General features: G+C 38.7%; 1 protein-coding gene and 1 long non-coding RNA gene across 3 annotated transcripts in view; one reads left to right on the forward strand and one right to left on the reverse strand.

Moving 5' to 3' along the window:
* Positions 1–27830, forward strand: part of LOC133553994 (uncharacterized) — a 96423-nt gene that overhangs the window by 56816 nt on the left and 11777 nt on the right. The gene's annotated exons all lie outside the window — the stretch shown is intronic.
* On the reverse strand, positions 8377–23763 carry LOC133555275 (keratin, type I cytoskeletal 18-like). Its single transcript, XM_061904908.1, has 7 exons — positions 23235–23763; positions 14571–14653; positions 14217–14373; positions 9649–9813; positions 9447–9572; positions 9041–9261; positions 8377–8967 (listed from the first exon to the last, which is right to left on the reverse strand). The coding sequence occupies exons 1-7, from the start codon at positions 23667–23669 to the stop codon at positions 8853–8855; spliced, it is 1302 nt and encodes a 433-aa protein (XP_061760892.1). The 5' UTR covers positions 23670–23763; the 3' UTR covers positions 8377–8852.

Here is a 27830-nt window from a genome sequence, read left to right on the forward strand (position 1 = left end):
TAAAAAATCAATACAAAATATGTATAAAAAATCTACATTTAGGCCTCCACTCAGTTATGATCCCGAGGACCCCAAAGGGTTTTGGTCCAAAAAAATATGAAAAATGTGTCATTATTCAGTATTATTATTTTTATTATTATGCAAGTTTTAAATGTCTAGATCAGGGGTCGGGAACCTTTTTGGCTGAGAGAGCCAAAAAGCCAAATATTTCAAAATGTATTTCCTTAAGAGCCATAAAAAAATTTTTTTTAACACTGAACACAACTAAACGCATGCATTTTTAAGTAAGACCAACATTTCTAGAGTATAATAGGTCTCTTATTCTTTGTAATAACATTGTTATTCTGAAGCTAACTGTGGAGGGGGCGTGGCCCGCGGGCCTGCAGCGAACTGGGGTGTGCCAGGACCGGCCTCGAAATCAGCGACAGGTGCGTAGATGGCCAACCTTTGCCTTGTTATCTAATTATCTGTCGCTCTGTTACAAGCAGCAGCCAGGAGGAGAGACGGGGTTTGAGCTGGAAATACAATTGCTGGAAAGCAACTGAGAGACTTATTGAAAAATAAAACAACATTGTAACCCTGAAACAGGCTCTCATGTCGGTGCTTGGGGGTCTGAAGAACCCCCAGGAGGGCAAGCCCCACACTAACCAATAATAAATAAATAACTTCTTAACACAACTTCTTGAACAGGTGCGGTAGTAAACGGATGGATGGACTAAAAATGCATGAGAATGTTATATGTTTTGAACATTATTTTAACACTGTGATTACAAGTGAATTTATTCATTACTTATCGTGTTAAGCAGTGTTAGCTCAGATTTATCCAAGAGCCAGATGCAGTCATCAAAAGAGCCACATCTGGCTCCAGAGCCATAGGTTCCCTACCCCTGCTCTATATCAACATTAGAACAAAAAAATTAAAAAAGGAAAAAACACAAAATATGCAATATTTTCACCCAATAACTTTTTTAGGTGGAATATTTGAGATTATATAATAATTGGAGCCTTAGTTTTGGATTTTGATTCATTATTATTTTTTGAGCAATGACACTTAAAAACAAATCACACTACAGCAGGGGTCACCAACACCAGGTCGCCCTTAAGGACCAGATGGGTCCTGTTCTAAAAATAGCTCAAATAGCAGCACTTACCAGTGAGCTGCCTCTATTTTTTAAATTGTATTTATTTACTAGCAAGCTGGTCTCGCTTTGCTCGACATTTTTAATTCTAAGAGAGACAAAACCCAAATAGAATTTGAAAATCCAAGAAAATATTTCAAAGACTTGGTCTTCACTTGTTTCAATAAATTCATTTATTTTTTTACTTTGCTTCTTATAACTTTCAGAAAGACAATTTTAGAGAAAAAATACAACCTTAAAAATGATTTTAGGATTTTTAAACACATATACCTTTTTACCTTTTAAATTCCTTCCTCTTCTTTCATGACAATTTAAAGCAATGTTCAAGTATTTTTTTTTTTTATTATTGTAAAGAATAATACATTTAAATTTAATTCTTCACTTTAGTTTCTGTTTTTTCGATTAAGAATATTTGTGAAATATGTCTTCAAACTTATGATTAAAATTCAAAAAAAATTTTCTGGCAAATCTAGAAAATCTTTAGAATTGAATTCAAATCTTATTTCAAAGTCTTTTGAATTTCCTTTAAAATTTTCGTTCTGGAAAATCTAGAAGAAATAATGATTTGTCTTTGTTAGAAATATTGCTTGGTCCAATTTGTTATATATTCTAACAAAGTGAAGATTGGATTTTAACCTATTTAAAACATGTCATCAACATTCTAAAATTAATCCTAATCAGGAAAAATTACTAATGATGTTCCATAAATTATTTTCTTTAATTTTTCAAAAAGATTCGAATTAGGTAGTTTTTCTCTTCTTCTTTTTTTGGTTGAAATTTGAATTCTAAAGAGTCGAAATTGAAGATAAACAGTTGTTTCAAAATAAAATTAAAATTTTTTCCCTGTTTTATTCTCTTTTAAAACATTCAATTAAGTGTTTTTTTCATCATTTATTCTCTAGACAAAAACTTCCGTAAAAGGAAAAAAAAAGTACGACGGAATGACAGACAGAAATACCCATTTTTTAAAATATATATATTTATTTATTTATTAAAGGTAAATTGAGCAAATTGGCTATTTCTGGCAATTTATTGAAGTGTGTATCAAACTGGTAGCCCTTGGCATTAATCAGTACCCAAAAATTAGTTCTTGCTTTCAAAAAGGTTGCTGACCCCTGGACTAAAATAATTGGGGATCCAAAAGTGTCCTACTCATTAATGTGTTAAAAAATAAATTTGACATTTTTTTTACAGTTTACTTTTAACACAATAATCTCGAGATCAACTTCAGATATATTCGTCAAGTTTAAGTTGTATTGTTGTTTATATTTTGTTTGTTTTAGGCCTTTCTTTAAAAAAACAGCACAGTTTTTAACATGGCAAACACAAAATATGCAACATTTCCCCCCCAAAATATCTCAAAGTGGAATATTTAAAGTGACGTAATCGAAGCTATGAATAGGTCAATAATTCAAAATTAAATTGGTTTTGATTTATTATGATTTTTTAAAGAAAGAAACAGCCTGAATGGCAGCTTTGTGTTATTAAAGTATTGCAACATTTTCTTGTTACATTTCACCTGTTTGCGCTTTTATATCACTTTTATTTTTTATATTTTTGAATTGTATTTTTAAAATTCACCTCGGGGCCGTAAAAGAATGACCTGCGGGCCCCCAATGGCCCCCCGGGCCGCACTTTAGACTCCCTTGTTGTAGATGTTGCAAAGACAAACTAAATCACAAGTGTCTCAAAGGGCTGCACAAGCCACAACGACATCTGCGGTACAGAGCCCAAATAAGGGCAAGGAAAAACTCACCACAGTGGGACGTCAATGACAGTGACCATGAGAAACCTTGGAGAGGACCGCAATCATAGCAGTGTCGACTAGATACGCCCCTGTACTTGGTATCATTACAGCGGATTTGAGGTGTAGATCCACCAATGGCGTTTGTTTACATTGTGACCCCGGTGGGCAACTTGGGGGGATGAATGCTGAAATTCAAGTATTTCTTCATTTATTTCCACATATACACACACATAACACTCCTCTCTACTCATTGTTGTATTTGAAAGTGCAATGCTGTACAGCCAGTAGCACAGCCTTTGAAGGAGCATAGGTATGGGCAGCATCTGTCAAACTTAATTTGCAGGAAAGGGGTGAGTTTAGGGTTGAATTCTCTGTCACTATCTTTTTTTTGGACATTACTACTTGCCGTAGTTTTGAAGCAATGCATGATGGGAATCCGGATGTTGTGTGTCAGTGTACTAACGTGCGGGCAGACTGTCCTCACTCAGGTCTGGCTGGAAATCGGGAGAAATTCGGGAGAATGGTAGTCCCGGGAGATTTTCGGGAGAGGCACTGAAATCGGGGAGTCTTTCGGAAAATTCGGGAGGGTTGGCAAGTATGCGTACGCAGTCACTTATTGTGTCATTTTCCATTCTATTATTTTGTCAGAATTATTAAGGACAAGTGGTAGAAAATGAATTATTAATCTACTTGTCCATTTACTGTTAATATCTGCTTACTTTCTCTTTTAAGATGTTCTATCTACACTTCTGTTAAAATGTAATAATCACTTATTCTTCTCTTTTTGGATACTTTACATTAGTTTTAGATGATACCACAAATTTAGGTATGGATCCGATACCAAGTAGTTACAGGATCATACAACAGTCATAATTTGTGTCCAAGGACATTCTTCCTAATATAATATACATTTTTTTTTTAATTAAAAAACATTTTGTGATACTAAACATTTTTGACATAATCATAGTAGAGTTGAGTAGATATGCCGCTATACTTGGTATCATTACAGTGGATTTCAGGTGTAGAACCACCAATGGCGTTTGTTTACGTTGCTACGTAGTGAAATTTCTTTGGAAATTCCTCATCCAGCAGGGGTGATACTTGTAAGAAACGTACTTTATTCATCACCATGGAGGCCAGGATTAGTAATTTAGAAGTAGCCGCGAGCTAGCTAGCCATGTTTTAAAGCACCTCTTCCTGAGGGCGTTTCAGTGTTATAACGTCACTTTTATCGTTAGTTTTTAAGCCAAAATGCGTCCGTTCTCCCTTTTCTGTCTGCTCGTAAGTACTCTGTGATTGTGCGCTGCCGAACATGCTCCTCTGCTCGTAAAACCAGCAATGTAATTGATGATGCTTTTTAGGAGCGGTGTATGACCGAATATGATTCATTAGTATCGCGGTACTATACTACTAACGGTATATCGTACAACCCTAGTATCAAATAGTATCATCCGCTTGTATTCATTGTGTATCTCCTTATGAGTCTTGAAGAGGCTACAGCACCGGCAACAACACACTCTTCTTGTTGTTATGCTGCGCTCGCGGCGGTTTGATGAGGTCATCGAGCGTCGCCAGTAAACCTCTCATGTCGTCAACTCCTGTGTTGTTTGTGGGAGAGGAGAGAGGCTGCTTACTGGGTTTATATCCGTGTTTTACCGGATATGTACCGCTCTGTACAACAGTGCTTAAAAGGTCATTCATTTAATTTTTTGAAAGCGACACCGATAATTTCCGATATCACATTTTGAAGCAATTAGAGCAGGGGTCAGCAACCTTTTTGAAAGCAAGAGCTACTTCTTGGGTACTGATTAATGCCAAGGGCTACCAGTTTGATACACACTTCAATAAATTGCCAGAAATAGCCAATTTGCTCTCTTTACCTCTAATAAATAAATCTATATATATATATATATATATATATACATATATATATATATATATATATAAATGGGTATTTCTGTCTGTCATTCCGTCGTACATTTTTTTCCTTTTACGGAAGGTTTTTTTGTAGAGAATAAATGATGAAAAAACCACTTAATTGAACGGTTTAAAAAAGGAGAAAACAGGGAAAAAAACATTTGAAACATAGTTTATCTTCAATTTCGACTCTTTAAAATTCAAAATTCAACCGAAAAAAAGCATAGAACAACTAGGTATATCGAATCTTTTTGAAAAAATTTAAAAATAATAATTTATGGAACATCATTAGTGATTTTTTTCCTGATTAATGTTGATTTCAGAATTTTGATGACATGTTTTAAATAGTGTGAAGTGAATTATATTTATATAGCGCTTTTCTCTAGTGACTCAGAGCGCTTTACATATTGAAACCCAATATCTAAGTTACATTTAAAGCAGTGTGGGTGGCACTGGAAGCAGGTGGGTCAAGTGTCTTGCCCAAGGACACAACGGCAGTGACTAGGATGCCGGAAGCGGGAATCGAACCTGCAACCCTCAAGTTGCTGGCATGGCCACTCTACCAACCGAGCTATGCCGCCCCGGTTAAAATCCAATCTGCACTTTGTTAGAATATATAACAAATTGGACCAAGCTATATTTCTAACAAAGACAAATCATTATTTCTTCTAGATTTTCCAGAACAACATTTTTAAAAGAAATTCAAAAGACTTTGAAATAAGATTTAAATTTGATTCTAAAGATTTTCCAGATTGGCCAAAATAATTCTTTTTAATTTTAATCATAATAAGTTTGAAGAAATATTTCACAAATATTCTTCGTCGAAAAAATGTATTTATTATTTATTTATTATTCTTTACAATGAAAAAAAATAAATGTACTTGAACATTGATTTAAATTGTCAGGAAAGAACAGGAAGGAATTTAAAAAGGTAAAAAAGTATATGTGTTTAAAAATCCTAAAATAATTTTTAAGGTTGTATTTTTTCTCTAAAATGGTCTTTCTGAAAGTTATAAGGAGCGAAGTAAAAAAATTCATGAATTTATTTAAACAAGTGAAGACTAAGTCTTTAAAATATTTTCTTGGATTTTCAAATTCTATTTGAGTTTTGTCTCTCTTAGAATTAAAAATGTCGAGCAAAGCGAGACCAGCTTGCTAGTAAATAAATACAATTTAAAAAAATAGAGGCAGCTCACTGGTAAGTGCTGCTATTTGAGCTATTTTTAGAACAAGACTCATCTGGTCCTTACGGGCACCGCGTTGGTGACCCCTGTTTTAAAGCAATTTTAGGCGGAACACATCTGGCCCCCGAGCCTTGAGTTTTGACGCCTGTTTTATAGACGTAGCTTAAGTGTTATCGTTTACATTATTCAATTGAATGCATTATTAAAACCAAGTGCGGCATTTAGATGTAACCTTCATTTTTCTAACTACCCCTAGTTAGGATTGTAGTCAGCTGGAGGCGTGTCTTAATGAAATTAAACAATGGATGTCCGCTAACTTTTTGCAACTCAACACAGAAAAAACGGAAATGCTGATTATCGGTCCTGCTAGACACCGACCTCTATTTAATAATACAACTCTAACATTTGACAACCAAACAATTAAACAAGGCGACTCGGTAAAGAATCTGGGTATTATCTTCCACCCAACTCTCTCCTTTGAGGCACACATTAAAATCGTTACTAAAACGGCCTTCTTTCATCTCCGTAATATCGCTAAAATTCGCTCCATTCTGTCCACTAAAGACGCTGAGATCATTATTCATGCGTTTGTTACGTCTCGCCTCGATTACTGTAACGTATTATTTTCGGGTCTCCCCTTGTCTAGCATTAAAAGATTACAGTTGGTACAAAATGCGGCTGCTAGACTTTTGACAAGAACAGGAAAGTTTGATCACATTACGCCTGTACTGTATATACCTTTATATACATATATACATACATATATACCTATACTGTATATACCTTTATATACATATATACATACATATATACCTATACTGTATATACCTTTATATACATACTGTATATACATACATATATACCTATACTGTATATACCTTTAGATACATATATACATACATATATACCTATACTGTATATACCTTTATATACATATATACATACATATATACCTATACTGTATATACCTTTATATACATATATACATACATATATACCTATACTGTATATACCTTTATATACATATATACATACATATATGCCTATACTGTATATACCTTTAGATACATATATATATATACCTATACTGTATATACCTTTATATACATATATACATACGTATATACCTATACTGTATATACCTTTAGATACATATATACATACATATATACCTATACTGTATATACCTTTAGATACATATATATATACCTATACTGTATATACCTTTATATACATATATACATACGTATATACCTATACTGTATATACCTTTATATACATATATACATACATATATACCTATACTGTATATACCTTTATATACATATATACATACATATATACCTATACTGTATATACATATATACATACATATATACCTATACTGTATATACCTTTATATACATACATACATACGTATATACCTATACTGTATATACTTTTATATACATATATACATACATATATACCTATACTGGCTCACCTGCACTGGCTTCCTGTGCACTTAAGATGTGACTTTAAGGTTTTACTACTTACATATAAAATACTACACGGTCTAGCTCCATCCTATCTTGCCGATTGTATTGTACCATATGTCCCGGCAAGAAATCTGCCTTCAAAGGACTCCGGCTTATTAGTGATTCCCAAAGCCCAAAAAAAGTCTGCGGGCTATAGAGCGTTTTCCGTTCGGGCTCCAGTACTCTGGAATGCCCTCCCGGTAACAGTTCGAGATCCTACCTCAGTAGAAGCATTTAAGTCTCACCTTAAAACTCATTTGTATACTCTAGCCTTTAAATAGACTCCCTTTTTAGACCAGTTGATTTGCCGTTTCTTTTCTTTTTCTCCTATGTCCCACTCTCCCTTGTGGAGGGGGTCCGGTCCGATCGGGTGGCCATGTACCGCTCGCCTGTGTATCGGCTGGGGACATCTCTGCGCTGCTGATCCACCTCCGCTTGGGATGGTTTCCTGTGGACGGGACTCTGGCTGCTGTCTTGGATCCGCTTTGAACTGAACTCTGGCGGCTGTGTTGGAGCCACTATGGATTGAACTTTCACAGTATCATGTTAGACCCGCTCAACATCCATTGCTTTCGGTCCCTTAGAGGGGGGGGGTTGCCCACAGCTGAGGTCCTCTCCAAGGTTTCTCATAGTCAGCATTGTCACTGGCGTCCCACTGGATGTGAATTCTCCCTGCCCACTGGGTGTGAGTTTTCCTTGCCCTTTTGTGGGTTCTTCCGAGGATGTTGTAGTCGTAATGATTTGTGCAGTCCTTTGAGACATTTGTGATTTGGGGCTATATAAATAAACATTGATTGATGCATTGATTGATTGAGTTAGAATGTGTTCCTTTTAAAGTAGCGGTATGTAAAACAAGGTGCACACAGACCATATCCTGGAATGAACTTTATTGATATGTCAGAACCTCACAGTTGGACAGAGAGACGGACATAACTGGACAGAAAGAAAACCGAGGATGTCCCAAGTGACAAGTGATGGTTTACAGTAAAATGGCTCTCGTATTGCTTTTGAAATTTTCTAAAAACATCCATCAGCTGGCCTCTGAAGGTCAGCAGACATCTGCAGGCCGGCACCTAAACATAAATAGCAGAACGTCTTTGATGAAATAAATAAAAAAAGATCATGTTAGTTTTCTTCCGGTCCAGTTTTGCATACAGTCAGTCCGTGGAGGAGTCGTTTACTTAAGCAGTCAAGCTAATCACTGCGCGGGGGTTTAGAGTCTAATGGTTAGTTGCTGTTTTACTAAAAAGCCACAAGTCAATTGGAGCAAAAGGTCAGCTTTTTACCCAACTAGATTTTTTTTATTTTGCTATGGTTGCTGCGAACGTTCCGTTGCGGTTTCCGGTCTTCAAAGGTTTTTGGTCTCTGTGGAGGAGGAGACCACCTTGCCGTCCACAAGGGTCTGTGTCACCGTCATCACCTTGGTCTTCACTGTTTTCTGGTCCTCAAGAGCATCCTGCAGCCTGAACAGAGAGAATAAAGTCATCAAATATCACATTTGGTCCCACCGCTGAAGTGGATCAGAAATCTACACACTTGAAGTCTCCGCCGTCCAGCAGTCTTCTGTAGGTGGCGATCTCAGCCTCCAGCTTCATCTTGAGGTTGAGCAGAGATTCGTAGTCCTGGGTCTGCAGTTGGATGTTGTTACGAAGCTGCGTGAGCTCAGCCTCCAGGCTCATGATGACGGAGTTCAAGGACTCCACTTCCATGTTGTAACGCATCTCTGTGTCCCTCAGCGTGCCTTCCAGGGAGGATTTCTGCCAGAGTGGGAGCGGAGGGGTTAACGACTGTGAAGCCAGCCGGCTGATGACGGCACCATGGCGACGGGTCAGCCGTGTGTGAAGCTTATGCCAACAAAGTCCGAGTGAGGGTGCTGAGTGAGGCGTATCAGGGTGTTGAGATAAGCCTGGTGTTAAGTGCGTGTTGACGAAGCCCTGCTCACCAAGCTCCTCTGGGACTCCAGCTCGATCTCCAGGGTTTGAAGCTGTCTGCGCAGGTCGTTCATCTCTGTCTGGGAACTTTTCAGGGCCTCTGTGTTGACGGTGACCTGGGTCTGCACTTCTGTCATCTGGAATCAGGAAAAGACTTCTTCAAAGTCATTCAAAGACCTCATGCTTGGTTTGAACTTCTGGCCGATATTTTACCTGAGATTCATGCCATGCTTTTAGCTCCTCCTGGTTCTTCAGTGCCATCTTCTCATACTTGGCCCTTATCTCCGCCATGATCTGAGCGAGGTCCTGTCCTTTGGGAGCATCCACATCTACGTGGACTCCTGACTGGGCGATCTGGTTACGAAGCATCAATACTTCCTGGGAAGAAATAAAGAAAGAGGGTTGTCGTGAAAACACGTCGTGATCCTGGTTTCTTTCAAACGTAATCACGTGTTTTGTCTAGGTATGTGCAGTAAAACTGTCTGGAGCTTCTGGATTTATGTTCTTTGACCTTGTCTGCGTGGCCAAATATGGATCGGATTAGTCTTATTAAACAGCTCAATAAAACAAGAAGGAAACAAATCATATTCAGATGTTTCAGTAATGTTTTCGACAACACTTGAACACGGCAGGAGCAGCATTTTTGCGCTACGTTCTGATGGAGATTGATATCTACATATATCCATATTCAAGAGTTATATATTTTTTCCTTAGTCATATTTGAAAACAGCTGGTGTTTTTCTATTTGTGCTCTTTACGGTTGTCTGCTAAGTAAACTGCATATGTTAACCTTGAAGCTGTAGGAATGTGAGGACTAGCCATAACTCCCTTCTTATCTCTCCCTGTCCAAGACTTAGCAGAAGAACAGATTTGTGGATTTGTTCCGGTGGGTGTGGGGGAAGGGGAGATAGGGGCTAAGAGAGCGCCTTCGTAGGGTTTGTCAGATCAACTTGGCGATGCGAATTGAATGTGTTGTTTTTTTAGGTTGGTCTCTCCAAAGCTTTGGAATAAATTGCAAAATATCTATTCTGTTCTGGGTTTTCATTTAAAATCAGCTTATGTGTCATCAAAAGAACTTGGGATTGACCAGCAACTTAAATTCCCTCGGAGGGACGTCTGGTCAAAATGCAACAGTTCTTATATATGTCTTGGCAACACAAAAACGAACCATAAAGTATTTCCAGCCAATCAGAGGCCAGAAGAAAATGAAGTTGAATGAATCATATGTCACGTTTTTTCTAGTGACTCACAGCGTTTTACATAGTGAAACTCATTATCGACATGCATAAGCTACATTTAAACCGGTTTGGGCGGCACTGGGGGCAGGTGGGTGAAACAAACCCAAGGACACCATGGAGGTGACTAGGAAGGGAGAAGTGGGAATCTAACCTGGAACCCTCAAGATGCTGGCACGGCCGCTCTACCGGACGAGCCACAACCCATAAAATAATCCGGATGAAAAAACATTTTACAGGGTGCCGAGAACAAGAAAGTTTGATCATATTACGCCTATACTGGCTCACTTAAGATGTGACTAAGGGTTTTCTACTTATGTATAAAATACTACACGGTCTAGCTCTATCCTATCTTGCCTATGCCCCGGCAGGAAATCTGCGTTCAAAGAACTCCAGCTTATTAGTGATTCCCAGAGCCCAAAAAAAGTCTGCGGGCTATTGAGCGTTTTCCATTGGGGCTCCAGTACTCTGGAATGTTAGAGATGCTACCTCAGTAGAAGCATTTAAGTCCCATCTTAAAACTCATTTGTATAGTCTAGTCTTTAAATAGACCTCGTTTTTAGACCAGTTGATCTGCCGTTTCTTTTCTTTTCTACTCTGCACCCCTCTCCCTTGTGGAAGGGGGGGCGGGGGGGACAGGTCCGTTGGCCATGGATGAAGTGCTGGCTGTCCAGAGTCGGGACCCGGGGTGGAGGGTTGGGGACATCTGCGTTGCTGACCCGTCGCCGCTCGGGATGGTCTCCTGATAGCCCCACGATGGACTAGATTCTCACTATTATGTTAGATCCACTATGGACTGGACTCTCACAATATTATGTTAGATCCACTATGGACTGGACTCTCACTATTATGTTAGATCCACTATGGACTGGACTCTCACTATTATGTTAGATCCACTATGGACTGGACTCTCACTATTATGTTAGATCCACTATGGACTGGACTTTCACAATGTTATGTTAGATCCACTATGGACTGGACTCTCACACTATTATGTTAGATCCACTATGGACTGGACTCTCACTCTTATGTTAGATCCACTATGGACTGGACTCTCACACTATTATGTTAGATCCACTATGGACTGGACTCTCACACTATTATGTTAGATCCACTATGGACTGGACTCTCACACTATTATGTTAGATCCACTATGGACTGGATTCTCACTATTATGTTAGATCCACTATGGACTGGACTCTCACTATTATGTTGGATCCACTATGGACTGGACTCTCACACTATTATGTTAGATCCACTATGGACTGGACTCTCACACTATTATGTTAGATCCACTATGGACTGGACTCTCACTATTATGTTAGATCCACTATGGACTGGACTCTCACACTATTATGTTAGATCCACTATGGACTGGACTCTCACTATTATGTTAGATCCACTATGGACTGGACTCTCACACTCTTATGTTAGATCCACTATGGACTGGACTTTCACAATGTTATGCTAGACCTCTTTGACGTCCATTGCATCCGGTCTCCCCTAGAGAGGGGGGCTCACCCACATTTGCGGTCCTCTCCATGGTTTCTCATAGTCATTCACATTTACATTTCACTGGGTTGTGAGTTTTTCCTTGCCCTTATGTGGGATCTGAACCGAGGATGTCGTTGTGGCTTGTGCAGCCCTTTGAGACACTCGTGATTTAGGGCTATGTGAACAAACATTGATCGATTGATGATTGATTGATACCAAAGCAAAGGGGGGCACCGAAAAATTGTTTTGGCCAATCGCAGGCCAGAACAAAGCATTTCCTTAACAAGACACGATAAAATAATTTTGTCGGGCATAAAGGTAATATCTTTAAATGTGTGTTCTTTATTTTTATGACTATTCACATTGTAGATTGTCATATCGAAACTATGAATGAACACATGTTTTATATTCTAACATGAAAACATGTTTTGTATTCTAATTTCTTCAAAACAGCCACTCCGTGCTCTGATTACTGCTTTGCACACTCTCGGCATTCTCTCCATGGGCTTGAAGAGGTAGTCCACCTGAAACGGGTTTCACTCCACAGGTGTGCTTGAAGCTCATTGAGAGAATGCCAAGAGTGTGCAAAGCGGTAATCAGTAGTTCAGTCAATAGTTTTGATGCCTTCCGTGACAATCTACAATGCAAATAGTCATGAAAATAAAGAAAACGTATTGAATGAGGAGAAGGTGTGTGCAAACTTTATACATCTCAACGTTTGCCCCCCAAAATATGCATGGCAAAGTAGCAAATGGCTCTAAAGCAGGGGTGTCAAACGTGGATCACGCCCGCCAACAGGTTTTATCCGGCCCTCGGTATGAGTTTGCTCATTTTTGAATGGAAGAAACAGCTTTTCTGTCCACTAGATGTTGCCATAGCAATTCTTTGTATCTTTGTAGATGATGCTACATATGTACAAAATAAACCACATGATGTTAGTACATCAGCCGAGTAAAATGATCAAAATACATATATAATATATAATAATTTGATTCTGATATCTTTTTTTATCTTGATAGATTTGAAGTCAACACCAGTGAGTTGACTGATGAACATTATCACATGATTTGTTCATAAAATATATATATAACAACAAATAAACAACACGTTTATTTTTATATTCATATATATTAATATATATATTTGTTATTATTTATATGTAATTTATATATTTATTATTATTTATTTGTATAGTTATTTAGATGTATAATTTATATGTAATTTATATATTTATTATCATATATTTTATTTTTATATTTATTAAATATAACACCAACTACATTATGATTTATACAATTTCAGAGAGTGCTTGTTCTATTTTTAAACAAACAAAACAATCTGAGGTTGTCTTTATTTTTAAGTTATCGTGCCGTGATTTCACTAGTCCCGCCCACTTGGGAGTGGATTTTTCTCCATGTTTTTTCTCCGATTTAAAATGAGTTTGACACCCCTGGTCTAGAGACTGAAGGGTTGAAAGTGGAACAACAAATATTTTATTTAGAAATGTTTTTTTTTCGTTTGGTTTTTTTGGGGGAGGGGGGGTATTGCATTGTATTTGTATTAATTAATTAATAAAATGCCGTATTTGTATTAATTGTATTTGTATTAATTGTATCTGTATTAATTATTTATTATTTATAAGTAGTTTTTTTGGGGGGTATTGCATTGTATTTGTATAAATTACTAATACAATACAGTATTTGTATTAATTGTATTTATATTTATTATCTATATGTATTTTATATATTTATTATTATTTGGTTTTTTTATGTTTATTAAATATAAAACCAACTTCTTTATGATTTGCACAATTTCAGAATGTGCTTGTTCTATTTTTTAAACAAATAAAACAATCTTCGAGGTTGTCTTTATTTTTAAGTTATCGTGCCGTGATTTTACTAATCCCGCCCACTTGGGAGTATATTTTTCTCCACGTGGCCCCCGATCTAATATGAGTTAGACACCCCTGCTTTATAGCCTCTAACTAATGCGATCATTCGAGCTGATCTGAGGCCAGAAGAAAGTTAGCGCACGAGTCCAACTTGAGCTCACATTATCGTGGTTCTTCTTCAGATGGATCAGCTCCTCCTTCAGGGTTTCGATTTCGCTCTCGAGGTTCATGCGGCTCATGTTGGTGTCATCGATCACCTTCCTCAGACCAACGATATCGGCCTCCACGGACTGGCGGATGGCCAGCTCGGACTCAAACCTGAAACGGAGCAGACCAAGGCCGACTGGTTATACCGGAAGGTCGGTAGCAATCAAGCGGCGTAGCCTCCGTCAATAATGCAGAGGTGACAAACAATGTGTTCATCCTTGGAGCCATTGAGCGGTCAGACCAGGGCGGGCCTGCAGCTGTTTGGCTTCAGGTTGCGTGCAGGTTGTAACAAAACAATAGCGCCTCACTTGACTCTGAAGTCATCGGCTGCCAGGCGAGCGTTGTCAATGTTGAGGACCAGGCGGGCGTTGTCCATGGTGGCGTCGAACACCTGCAATGGGTTCACAAAAGAGCCATCGTATTCAGATCGGGTTCTGATGCCCAGGTTATGAATACAGTAGCATCTTCTCACATTTATAATAGTCCTGTTGTTCACAAAATGGGTGTTTGTCATTTGAAGTATTGTTTATTTTAGGGACGTCCACCAAGGACCATATGTTGAAAAATGTAAGGATGACGTTTTGTTAGTAATTATTAGTTTCTAATATGTACGAAATGAAACCTTTTTTTTTTAGCAAACTGTCAGGTTCAAACACATAACTATTTATTGAACAAGACAAGAAGCAAGGAATCAGGCAGAGACAGAGTTCAGGTCGGATTCTGATGCACAGGCTAAGAATACAGTAGCATCTGCTTACATTTATAGTAGTCCTGTTGTTTACAAAATTGGTGTTTGTCATTTGAAGTATTGTTTATTTTAGGGACGTCCACCAAGGACCATATATTGAAAAATGTAAGGATGACGTTTTGTTAGTAATTATTACTTTCTAATATGTACGAAATAAAACCTTTTTTTTTTAGCAAACTGTCAGGTTCAAACACAGAACTATTTATTAAACAATACAAGAAAAAAGGAATCAGGCAGAGACAGAGTTCAGATCGGATTCTGATGCACAGGCTAAGAATACAGTAGCATCTGCTTACATTTATAATAGTCCTGTTGTTCACAAAATTGGTCTTTGTCATTTGAAGTATTGTTTATTTTAGGGATGTCCACCGAGGACTATATGCTGAAAAATGTAAGGATGATGTTTTGTTAGTAATTATTAGGTACTAATATGGAAGAAATAAAACCTTTTTTTTTTGCAAACTGTCAGGTTCAAACACCAAACTATCTATTAAACAAGACATGAAGCAAGGAATCAGGCAGCATCAGAGTTTAATTTAGCTCATGAAGAGAAACAGTTAGGGCTGCACACTCAGTTACAGTCTCCCACCACGCTCTGTAAGGTACAGCTCCACGCACTCTGGTTGAAAGTGTAATCATGCTTGTTACAATTTCAGCTTTTTTTCTGTACGTTGTCTCTGTTTGCTCTATGGTTTTTTTCCTGTAATCTTATTCCAACAATCTGCTACAAGCTAATTAAAAAACAAGTCACAAATAGCAACCCTCAACCGACATACAACTCTTATGCTTAAAGGACGTTGCTATAGTCCAGGGGTCAGCAACCTTTTTGAAAGCAAGAGCTACTTCTTGGCTACTGATTAATGCCAAGGGCTACCAGTTTGATACACACTTAAATAAATTGCCCGAAATAGCCAATTTGCTCAATTTACCTTTAATAAATAATTATATGTGTGTATATATATATATATATATATATATATATATATAATATATATATGTATATATATATATGTGTGTATATATATACATATATGTATATATATGTATATATATATATATATATGTGTGTATATATATACATATATGTATATATATATATAAATGGGTATTTCTGTCTGTCATTCCGTCGTACATTTTTTTTCCTTTTACGTAAGTTTTTTTTGTAGAGAATAAATGATGAAAAAAAAACATCTAATTGACTGGTTTAAAAGAGGAGAAAACACGAAAAAAATGAAAATTAAATTTTGAGGCATAGTTTATCTTCAATTTCGACTCTTTAAAATTCAAAATTCAACCGAAAAAAATGAGGAGAAAAACTAACTAATTCGAATCTTTTTGAAAAAAAATAAAAAAATAATTTATGGAACATCATTAGTAATTTTTCCTGATTAAGATTAATCAGGAAATAGGTTAAAATCCAATCTGCACTTTGTTAGAATATATAACAAATTGGACCAAGCTATATTTCTAACAAAGACAAATCATTGTTTATTCTAGATTTTCCAGAACAAAAATTAAAAAAAAAATTCAAAAGACTTTGAAATAAGATTTAAATTTGATTCTACAGATTTTTTAGATTTGCCAAAATATACATATTTTTTTATTTTAATCATAATAAGTTTGAAGAAATATTTCACAAATATTCCTTGTCGAAAAAACAGAAGCTAAAATGAAGAATTAAATTAAAATGTATTCATTATTCTTTACAATAATAACAAAAAAAAATACTTGAACATTGATTTAAATTGTCAGGAAGGAATTTAAAAGGTAAAAAATTATATGTGTTTAAAAATCCTAAAATCATTTTTAAGGTTATATTTTTTCTCCAAAATTGTCTTTCTGAAAGTTATAAAAAATAAAGTAAAAAAATAAATGAATTTATTCAAACAAGTGAAGACCAAGTCTTTAAAATATTTTCTTGGATTTTCAAATTCTATTTGAGTTTTGTATTAAAATTAAAAATGTCGAGCAAAGTGAGACCGGCTTGCTGGTAAATAAATACAATGTAAAAAATAGAGGCAGCTCACTGGTAAGTGCTGCTATTTGAGCTATTTTTAGAACAGGCCAGCGGGCGACTCATCTGGTCCTTACGGGCGATCTGGTGCCCGCGGGCACCTTGTTGGTGACCCCTGACCTATGCTGAGTAAAACTTGCTTGAAACTATTTTTGTCCAAAACACACCCAGCAACGGTGCACAGGAAGGCGGGGACAAAGAGAAGAAACGGTGGCCAAAATGGTCAAAAGTCCCAATTTTTTCCAAAATACCTCCCCAGGTTTCAATCCCACGAGTCCCGCCGCCGGCCGCACGAGTCCTGGGATGTTAAAAAATGTCCAAAACGCACCCAGCATAGTCCCACAGGAAGTGGGGGAAAAAGTGACAAAAGTCATCAAAAGTTGGAAAACTCCGCAAAAGTCCCAAAATTGTTCAAAATACCCACCCAAGTTAGAGTCCCACATGGAGTGCCACAAGTCTTTAGACAAGTCTTTAGACTTGTGGCACTCGAACCAGAGACAAGTCTCTAGACTTTTTCCACTCGAACCGGGTGTGGTGTTTGAAAATTTTACAGACTTTTCTCCCCGCCTTCCCGTCGGACTTTGCTGGGCGCGTTTTGGACATTTTGGACATCCTGGCCGGCGACGGCGGGACTTGTGGGACTCGAACCTGGGGAGGTATTATGAACATTTTGGGGACTTTTGCCGACTTTTCCAACTTTTCTCCTATTAAATCAGATGACAGCCAAATGGACTTTTGCAGTTTTTATTTTCAATGAAACAATAGAAGATACGTACTCTATATAGTAGTACAGTTGTTATTAGTGAGCATATACTTATTTTAAGGTATTTTTGGGTTAGCTCATTTTACTTGTTTTGTAAAGTCTTGACAAGCCGAATTTTCTTGTTTTACTGGCAGATAATTTTGCTTAGTAAAAAAAAAAATACCCCTAATTTTAGTATTTTTTTTTCTTGTTTTTGAGCACTGACTTTTTGCAGTGAAAATTGGTGTTTGTCATTTGAAGTATTTTTTATTTTAGGGACGTCCACCGAAGACCATATGCTGAAAAATTTAAGGATGACGTTTTGTTAGTAATTATTAGCTACTAATATGGACGAAATAAACTTTTTTCTTTTTTTAGCAAACTGTCAGGTTCAAACACTAAACCATCTATTAAACAAGACAAGAAGCAAGGAATCAGGCAGAGACAGAGTTCAATTTAGCTCATGAGGAGAAACGTTTGGGGCTGCACACTCAGTTACAGTGGGCGGGGGGGGGGGGGGGGGGGGTAGGGGGGCGGTGTTGAGTTAGGAGGAGGGGTAGGTGGTGGCGGAGGGGGGTGTATATTGTAGCGTCCCGGGAGAGTTAGGGCTGCAAGGGGTTCTGGGTATTTGTTCCGTTGTGTTTATGTTGTGTTACGGTGCGGATGTTCTCCCGAAATGTGTTTGTCATCGAAGAGTTAGTGCTGCAAGGGGTTTTGGGTATTTGTTCCGTTGTATTTATGTTGTGTTACGGTGCGGATGTTCTCCCGAAATGTGTTTGTCATAGAAGAGTTAATTCTGCAAGGGGTTCTGGGTATTTGTTCCGTTATGTTTATGTTGTGTTACGGTGTTTCTGGGTATTTGTTCCGTTATGTTTATGTTGTGTTACGGTGTGGATGTTCTCCCGAAATGTGTTTGTCATAGAAGAGTTAGTGCTGCAAAGGGTTCTGGGTATTTGTTCCGTTGTGTTTATGTTGTGTTACGGTGCGGATGTTCTCCCAAAATGTGTTTGTCATCGAAGAGTTAGTACTGCAAGGGATTCTGGGTATTTGTTCCGTTGTGTTTATGTTGTGTTACGGTGCGGATGTTCTCCCGAAATGTGTTTGTCATAGAAGAGTTAGGGCTGCAAGGGATTCTGGGTATTTGTTCCGTTGTGTTTATGTTGTGTTATGGCGCGGATGTTCTCCCGCAATGTGTTTGTCATAGAAGAGTTAATTCTGCAAGGGGTTCTGGGTATTTGTTCCGTTGTGTTTATGTTGTGTTACGGTGCAGATGTTTTCCCGAAATGTGTTTGTCATAGAAGAGTTAGTGCTGCAAGGGGTTCTGGGTATTTGTTCCGTTGTGTTTATGTTGTGTTACGGTGCCGAAATGTGTTTTGTCATTCTTGTTTGGTTTGGGTTCACAGTGTGGCGCATATTTGTAACAGTGTTAAAGTCATCATAATGATAATAATAATAATGGATTAGATTTATCGCGCTTTTCTATTGTTAGATACTCAAAGCGCGCACAGAGAAGTGGGAACTCATCATTCATTCACACCTGGTGGTGGTAAGCTACATTTTTAGCCACAGCTGCCCTGGGGTAAATTGGCGGAAGCGTGGCTGCCAGTTAGCGTCTATGGCCCCTCCAACCACCACCAATCATTCATTCATCATTCACCAGTGTGAGCGGCACCGGGGCCAAAGGGTGAAGTGTCCTGCCCATGGACACAACGGCAGCGATTTTTTGGATGTCAATAGGTGGGAAGCGAACCTGCAACCCTCAGGTTATGGCACGGCCGCTCTACCCACTACGCCATGCCGCCCCATTTATGTTGTGTTACGGTGCAGATGTTCTGCCGAAATTTGTTTTGTCATTCTTGTTTGGTGTGGGTTCACAGTGTGGCGCATATTTGTAACAGTGTTAAAGTTGTTTATACGGCCACCCTCAGTGTGACCTGTATGGCTGTTGACCAAGTATGCGTAGCATTCACTTGTGTGTAGATATCATGTGACTGTGTCGGCACGCAAAGGCAGTGCCTTTAAGGTTTATTGGCGCTCTATACTTCTCCCAACGTCCGTGTACATAGTGGCGCTTTATAAAGTCATAAAACTGATACCGATAATTTCTGATATTATATTTTAAAGAAGCATTTATCGGCCGAAATAATCGGACATCCCTTCTAATAACCCATCAATATCTACACGTTTTGAGTACAATTTGCCAAAGATCAAAAGGTAAACAAACAGACGTGTTAGTTTTACTAAAGTCCCGGTGGTAAAGTTTGCAAGCTTACTGTGTGTACATTTGGTTGACATATGGTTGGCAATGTTTACTTTTGGGACGTCCACAAAAGATAAAGAAAAAGCGAGGTCCAAGAGCCAATTAGAGGCCGCCACAGAGGCAAGTGCTGTGGTGTCTGCGGACAAACATAATATTTAGTGAATAGGATGGGGGCATGGGATTTACATCAGGATGGTGGTGATGGAGGTCAGGGTGTGTGTGTGTGTGTGTGTGTGTGTGTGTGTGTGTGTGTGTGTGTGTGTGTGTGTGTGTGTGTGTGTGTGTGTGTGTGTGTGTGTGTGCGTGTGGGCTGGGTCATGTTTGCATGGGCGATAATTGACTTCTCATTGGCGGTGTCGTCGTTGCTGACGTCAGTGTGTGTGTTTTGTCCCATGGGGGTGGAAGAAGCCGTTTGAAGGTTTATAATCCCACCCACGGAAAAAAAATGGCTCCGTCGGCCTTCCTTCTCATGTTTTTAGGACTATCGAGATCTAAAGGACAAAACACATTTAGTTTTTATTTCTATATCATTGTTTAAAGTACTTGTCACAAAAAAACCACATTTTCCTTTCAGTATACATACTATATATATATACATACACATAAAAAAAGTACTATATAAATCTAAGTTAGTATTGTTATTATTATTTTTTATTATATTTAAAAAAAAAATACTGTATGTGTTACTCTAAGTAATGAATAATATTGTTTTAAATCTATTAATCCATCAAATTTTTTTTGGGGGGGGGGGAAATAAAAAATAAAAAAAGCCCAGTAAAACTGCCTGATTCCTTGCTTCTTGTCTTGTTTAATAAATATAGTTCGGGGTTTGAACCTGACAGTTTGCTAAAAAAATGTTTTTTTTTCGTACATATTAGCTTAAAGTACCACTGATAGTCACACACACACACACTTGGTGTGGTGAAATTACCCCCTGTATTCAACCCATTCCTTTGTTCCACCCCCTGGGAGGTGAGGGGAGCAGTGGGCAGTAGCAGTGCCACGCCCGGGAATCATTTTTTTTAGTGATTTAACCCCCAATTCCAACTCTTGATGCTGAGCACCAAACAGGGAGGTGACAGACCCCATTTTTATAGTTTTTGGTATGACTCGGCCGGTGTTTGAACTCACGACCTACCGATCTCGGGGCGGACACTCTATTTTTATTGATGATGGGACAAGCAGTAGAAAATGAATAGATGGTACTTTTTCGTCACTTATTGTTTGTCTTTGGTACACTAATGTGTACCAAAGACCATTTAGGCCATTGTTTTGTTTTTTTTGTTTTTTGCTATATATATATATATATATATATATATATATATTGCTCTTTTTATCTTTGGTATGAACATTATTTTGTAAACTCCAAGTTATTATTATTATTTTTGGTTCTTTATTGTTGCTATTTTTGTATTACAACATTTTATTATTTGATCATGTTGTACTACATTGTAATATTTTGTTTTGTGATTGTGTGATGATGTGGCCTGGACCCCAGGAAGAATAGTCTCCACGGCGGTCTTGACTAACGGGGATCCTGAATAAACCAAACCAAACCCCAGAAGGGACAAGCGGTAAAAAATGGAGGGCTGGAAATTCAAGAGTTAAAATGAAATAATTAAAATATAAAACAGAGAGAGGTTGATTGGCAACACTAAATTGGCCCCTACTGTATGCATGTTATCTGTCTATCTGACTTGTCCAGGGTGTACCCCGTCTTCCGCCCGATTGTAGCTGAGATAGGCTCTAGCACCCACCGAAAGGGACAAGCGGTAGAAAACGGATGGATGGAACAGAGTTGTTCAAACTCTTTCCACCGAGGGCAGCATACCAAACATTCAATGAATATCCAGGGCGGCCACGTTGTTACATTTTGCACATTAAATATCCATCAATCCATTTTCTACCGCTTGTCCCTTTTTGGGGTGGCGGGGGGTGCTGGAGCCTATCTCAGCTGGATTCGGGCGGAAGGCAGGGTACACCCTAAACTGTATGAAGAAAACAGTTATATTAAATTATTAAATATGTACATTTCCCAGAACATGTCGCAGGCCAAACAAAAGACACTATTCAGCCCCCCCCCCCCCCCCCCCCATATATATTATTATTTTACAACCTAATGTGTCATTATGTACCATTGTTTTTAAACATAACTGCACATGTATTTTTCAATATGGTTTGTTATTGTTGCATTGAATTGAATTGTGAATTATATTTATATAGCGCTTTTCTCTAGTGACTCAAAGCGCTTTTACATTATGAAACCCCAATATCTGAGTAACACTCAAACCAGTTTTGGGTGGCACTGGGAGCAGGTGGGTAAAGTGTCTCGCCCCAAGGACACAACGGCAGTGACTAGGTTCCCAGAAGCGGGGATCGAACCTGGAACCCTCAAATTGCTGGCACGGCCACTCTACCAAAATATTACCCCTCCCTCCTCAACGACACCTGGGGTTGAACATTTGCTTGCATGCAGAACGGCCCCAGGCCTATGGACACTACATCAACTCACCCAAGACAATGGGCATATACAAACACAGCCTGTTGCGAGTTGTCATGATTAAATGTTACATGTTTATGTGTGCATGGCATGGAGGTTTTTTACCAATCATCTTCTTCCCCAGCGTTTTACCTTTTCCCCACCTTTTACGGGGCGCCTGTTCTGTAGCCCTGTACACTGTTTGTTTGTCTAATCTTGAACGGGTTTGTGCGGAAAACAAAGCTTTGTTGTACGTGTTTCCAGACAAAAAAGACCTATCCTTTATTATTTGCTATCGTTATTATATTTTTGGGGAATATTCTATTTTTCTTATTAACAATTTCTTTGTGCAATATAGGGTTAGGGTTGGGGTTAGTAGACACTATAATACACTATACTGTATAATAAAGTGAGAAGGTGGAACAAAATTACAGTAGTATGCTTTTGTTTGTTTTGTCTACTGTTTTCCTGCCTCTTTGACCCCTCACCATTCAACATTCCTCCTTTCTACCGTTTCCGGTCCAGCCCCCCTTCCCCCCAGTTGCTGGCCCCACAGCGGAACAGGGAGGGGGGGTTCGGGGGGGTGGGGGGGGGGGGCATGGACCCACCGGAGTCCAGTCCACTCTCTGTTAGGCATTCGTTGCCGATTATTAACTCTGGCTGGCTGGAATCATGTATGATGACTATGGTTTTCATTCATATACTAGACCTATGACCTAGTACACCCACCTTCCTCCTCAGGTCGTCAAGGATGACCTGGTACTTGCTGTAGTCTCTGAAGTCGGGTCCGCTCTTGGCCACGGCCTCCTTGATCTTAATCTCCAGCTTCTGGTTGGCCTGCTCCAGGTTCCGGACCGTCTCCAGGTAGTTGGCCAGGCGGTCGTTGAGGTTCTGCATGGCGAACTTCTCGTTGCCCGTGATGCTGGCGTTGCCCATGCCGCCGCTGCCGGAGGTCACCTTGATGCCGCCGGAGAAGCCCCCGGCTCCTTGGCCCGTTCCCATTCCGGATCCCAACCCGCTGCGCACGCTGGACGAGATGCTGACGCGGGACCTGCCGGCCCCGCCGTGGATGGTGGGGGCCTTGTAGGCAGGGCCCGTGATGTAGTCTCTGCCCCCGGTGGAGGAGCGCACCGAGTAGGTGGTTTGTTGCTTGGAGGTTTGCATTGTGTGCTGGAGAAGCTCTTAAAGAGAGAGACAGAGAGGCACGGGCTGGGATGGCTGAAATGGGAAGTCACAGACACAAGGCAGAACGAGGGGGAAGCCGCTAAACTATATAAACCTTTTAGGCCCTCCGGGTCCGCCCCTCAGACCACTCCTCCCCACCCTGCGGTACCTCCTCCTTTTCCACGGGCCTGAACCGCAGCGCTGCCCATGCTGGTTCATGGCTTTGTCTTTCGGAGCAGGCCTGGGTAATTATTTGGACTCAGGGGGCCAAATTTAGAGGAAAAAAATGTGTCTGGGGGCCGGTATATTTATTTTTTAGGAACACTGACACAAAACCTCACAATAATTTCTGATTGAATGCTAAAAACGTGATGACCGGAATGGAATATCCATCCATCCATTTCTACCGCTTATTCCCTTTTGAGGTCGCGGGGGGCGCTGGCGCCTATCTCAGCTACAATCGGGCGGAAGGTGTGATACCCCCTGGACAAGTCACCACCTCATGGAATGGAATATATATATATATATTTTTTTTTTACTGAATGAGACATCCAGAATGTACATGAAAATAAAGAATGTGGGATTTACAATATTAACTACGAAGGATAAAACACTGAATATTGACAACATATGAACGTCATCCAGATATTTTACAATCAAGCAAAATGCTACAAAAATGTAACAAACACGGCAAAACATGAACGCAAAGGGTAAAAAAAAATGACAATCTGATAGATCACTAAGCTTTAGAACTTTGTTGTAAAAATCTCCTTCCACGTCTGTCCCATTTTAGGCTCTGGAAACACTCTGTGGAAACGCTCTCCACCCACACCTCGTCTAAATTGCTGTGACTTACATTACCATTGAAACTACTTAGATGACGATAGTAACTAATACGATTACAATAGTAACTAATTAGATGACCATAGTAAATAATTAGATTACCATGATATCTAATTAGATGACCATAATAACTAATACATGAGTTGGGAAATGGTGTTAGATGTAAATATAAACAGAATACAATGATTTGCAAATCCCTTTCAAGCCATATTCAGTTGAATATGCTACAAAGACAACATATTTCATGTTGCAAATAATCCTTAACTTTAGAATTTGATGCCAGCAACACGTGACAAAGAAGTTGGGAAAGGTGGCAATAAATACTGATAAAGTTGAGGAATTCTCATCAAATTCTTATGTGGAACATCCCACAGGTGTGCAGGCTAATTGGGAACAGGTGGGTGCCATGATTGGCTATAAAAACAGCTTCCCAAAAAATGCTCAGTCTTTCACAAGAAAGGATGGGGCGAGGTACACCACTTTGTCCACAACTGTGTGAGCAAATAGTCAAACAGTTTAAGAACAACCTTTCTCAAAGTGACATTGCAAGAAATTTAGGGATTTCAACATCTACGCTCCATAATATCATCAAAAGGTTCAGAGAATCTGGAGAAATCACTCCACGTAAGCGGCATGGCCGGAAACCAACATTGAATGACCGTGACCTTCCATCCCTCAGACGGCACTGTATCAAAAACCCACATCAATCTCTAAAGGATATCACCACATGGGCTCAGGAACACTTCAGAAAACCACTGTCACTAAATACAGTTTGTCGCTACATCTGTAAGTGCAAGTTAAAGCTCTACTATGCAAAGCAAAAGCCATTTATCAACAACATCCAGAAATGCCGCCAGCTTCTCTGGGCCCGAGATCATCTAAGATGGACTGATGCAAAGTGGAAAAGTGTTCTGTGGTCTGACGAGTCCACATTTCAAATTGTTTTTGGAAATATTCAACATCGTGTCATCCGGACCAAAGAGGAAGCGAACCATCCAGACTGTTATCGACGCCAAGTGGAAAAGCCAGCATGTGTGATGGTATGGGGGTGTATTAGTGCCCAAGGCATGGGTAACTTACACATGTGTGATGGTATGGGGGTGCATTAGTGCCCAAGGCATGGGTAACTTACACATCTGTAAAAGCACCATTAATGCTGAAAGGTACATACAGCTTTTGGAACAACATATGCTGCCATCTAAGCGCCGTCTTTTTCATGGACGCCCCTGCTTATTTCAGCAAGACAATGCCAAGCCACATTCAGCACGTGTTACAACAGCGTGGCTTCGTAAAAAAAGAGTGCGGGTACTTTCCTGGCCTGCCTGCAGTCCAGACCTGTCTCCCATGGAAAATGTTTGGCGCATTATGAAGCGTAAAATAGGACAGCGGAGACCCCGGACTGTTGAAGGACTGAAGCTCTACATAAAACAAGAATGGGAAAGAATTCCACTTTCAAAGCTTCAACAATTAGTTTCCTCAGTTCCCAAACGTTTATTGAGTGTTGTTAAAAGAAAAGGTGATGTAACACAGTGGTGAACATGCCCTTTCCCAACTACTTTGGCACGTGTTGCAGCCATGAAATTCTACGTTAATTATTTGAAAAAAAAAAAAAAAAATTATGAGTTTTGTAGCATATTCAACTGAATATGGCTTGAAAAGGATTTGCAAATCATTGTATTCTGTTTATATTTACATCTAACACAATTTCCCCAACTCAAATGGAAACGGGGTTTGTATATTTTGACAAAACATTTTGTGAGTAGGTTGTATATTTTCAAGTGCAATATATATATATATATATATATATATATATATATATATATATTTTTTTTTTTCAGTTTAGCCCTAATGTCTTTGATGAAACAACACACACAACTGGTGTGTGTTGTTTCCCGGTGACAAGCAGCGACATACAAAACACGAGACTTCCCACTTTCAGCATTGAGAAACATCCCTTCATCATTTTTATTACTAAAGTGGTTTCTCGATCCTATTTAGTCAGCCGGGTGAGATAAGTTGATGTGCCGCCTGGTCACATTTGTTTGTGGTCATGTCAGGAGGAGATACACCATTTCGTCTCCATGTTGACCATCTGTTGGGAGTACATAACCACATTCAAATCTAATGAACATCAACAAAATATGTCCTAGACAAAAATAGCATTATATTTTTCAGGTATGTTGTTGTTGCCAGTACTTTCCAGACAATGATTTTTAATTGACTGGAATGGTGGTCAGAATAATTTGTCTTTAATAGCACATTAATCTTGTGTTATACTTTGATGAAAAGTGTTGAGTATGTACACAAACATCTCACACCAAAGCTATTTTGACGTAGAAGACCCCATGACCAAAGTCTTCATCGCCACAGTGTGACATTTGGACACTAATAAAGGTAGGTCAGTCTTTATTGTCATTGCACAAGTACAACCAAACTTGGTTTTCAGCACAAACATGTTCAAGATTAGACAAACAAACAGAGAAGAGAGTTACGGAACAGCTGATGGGAAGGATGAGTAAAAAAAATACAATCTAGAGCAGGGGTCAGCAACCTTTTTGAAAGCAAGAGCTACTTCTTGGGTACTGATTAATGCCAAGGGCTACCAGTTTGATACACACTTCAATACATTGCCAGAAATAGCCAATTTGCTCAATTTACCTTTAACTCTATGTTATTATTAATAATTATTTATATTTATCTTTGTGGAAACACTGATCATCTTAATGATTTCTCACAATAAATATATATAGAAAAAGATAAATATTAATTATGGAAAAAATTATGGAGAAAAAAAAACACTTAATTGAACAGTTTAAAAGAGGAGAAAACATGAAAGAAATTTAAATCAAAATTTGAAACATAGTTTATCTTCAATTTCCACTATTTAAAATTCTAAATTCAACCGAAAAAAATGAAGAGAAAAACTAGCTAAAAAAATTATGGAAAATCATTGGTCATTTTTCCTCATTAAGATTAATTTTAGAATTTTGATGACATGTTTCAAATAGGTTAAAATCTAATCTGCACTTTGTTAGAATATATAACAAATTGGACCAAGCTATATTTCTATAGCAAATACAAATCATTATTTCTCCTACAATTTCAAAAACAAAAAATTTAAAAGGGTGAGAACCAAGGACTCGGACTTGGATGTGCTGATTCTCATCCCACTCAGTTCACACTCGGCTGCGAACCAATCCAGTGAGAGCTGAAGATCCTGGCCAGATGAAGCCATCAGAGACCTAATCCTGCAGCCACCAAGCCGGATCCCCTCAATGGATTCCTAGACTGCGCCTAGAAAATTCTGTCCATAAAAGT

Source organism: Nerophis ophidion, linkage group LG06 (genome assembly GCF_033978795.1).
Source record: "Nerophis ophidion isolate RoL-2023_Sa linkage group LG06, RoL_Noph_v1.0, whole genome shotgun sequence".
NCBI lineage: Eukaryota > Metazoa > Chordata > Actinopteri > Syngnathiformes > Syngnathidae > Nerophis > Nerophis ophidion.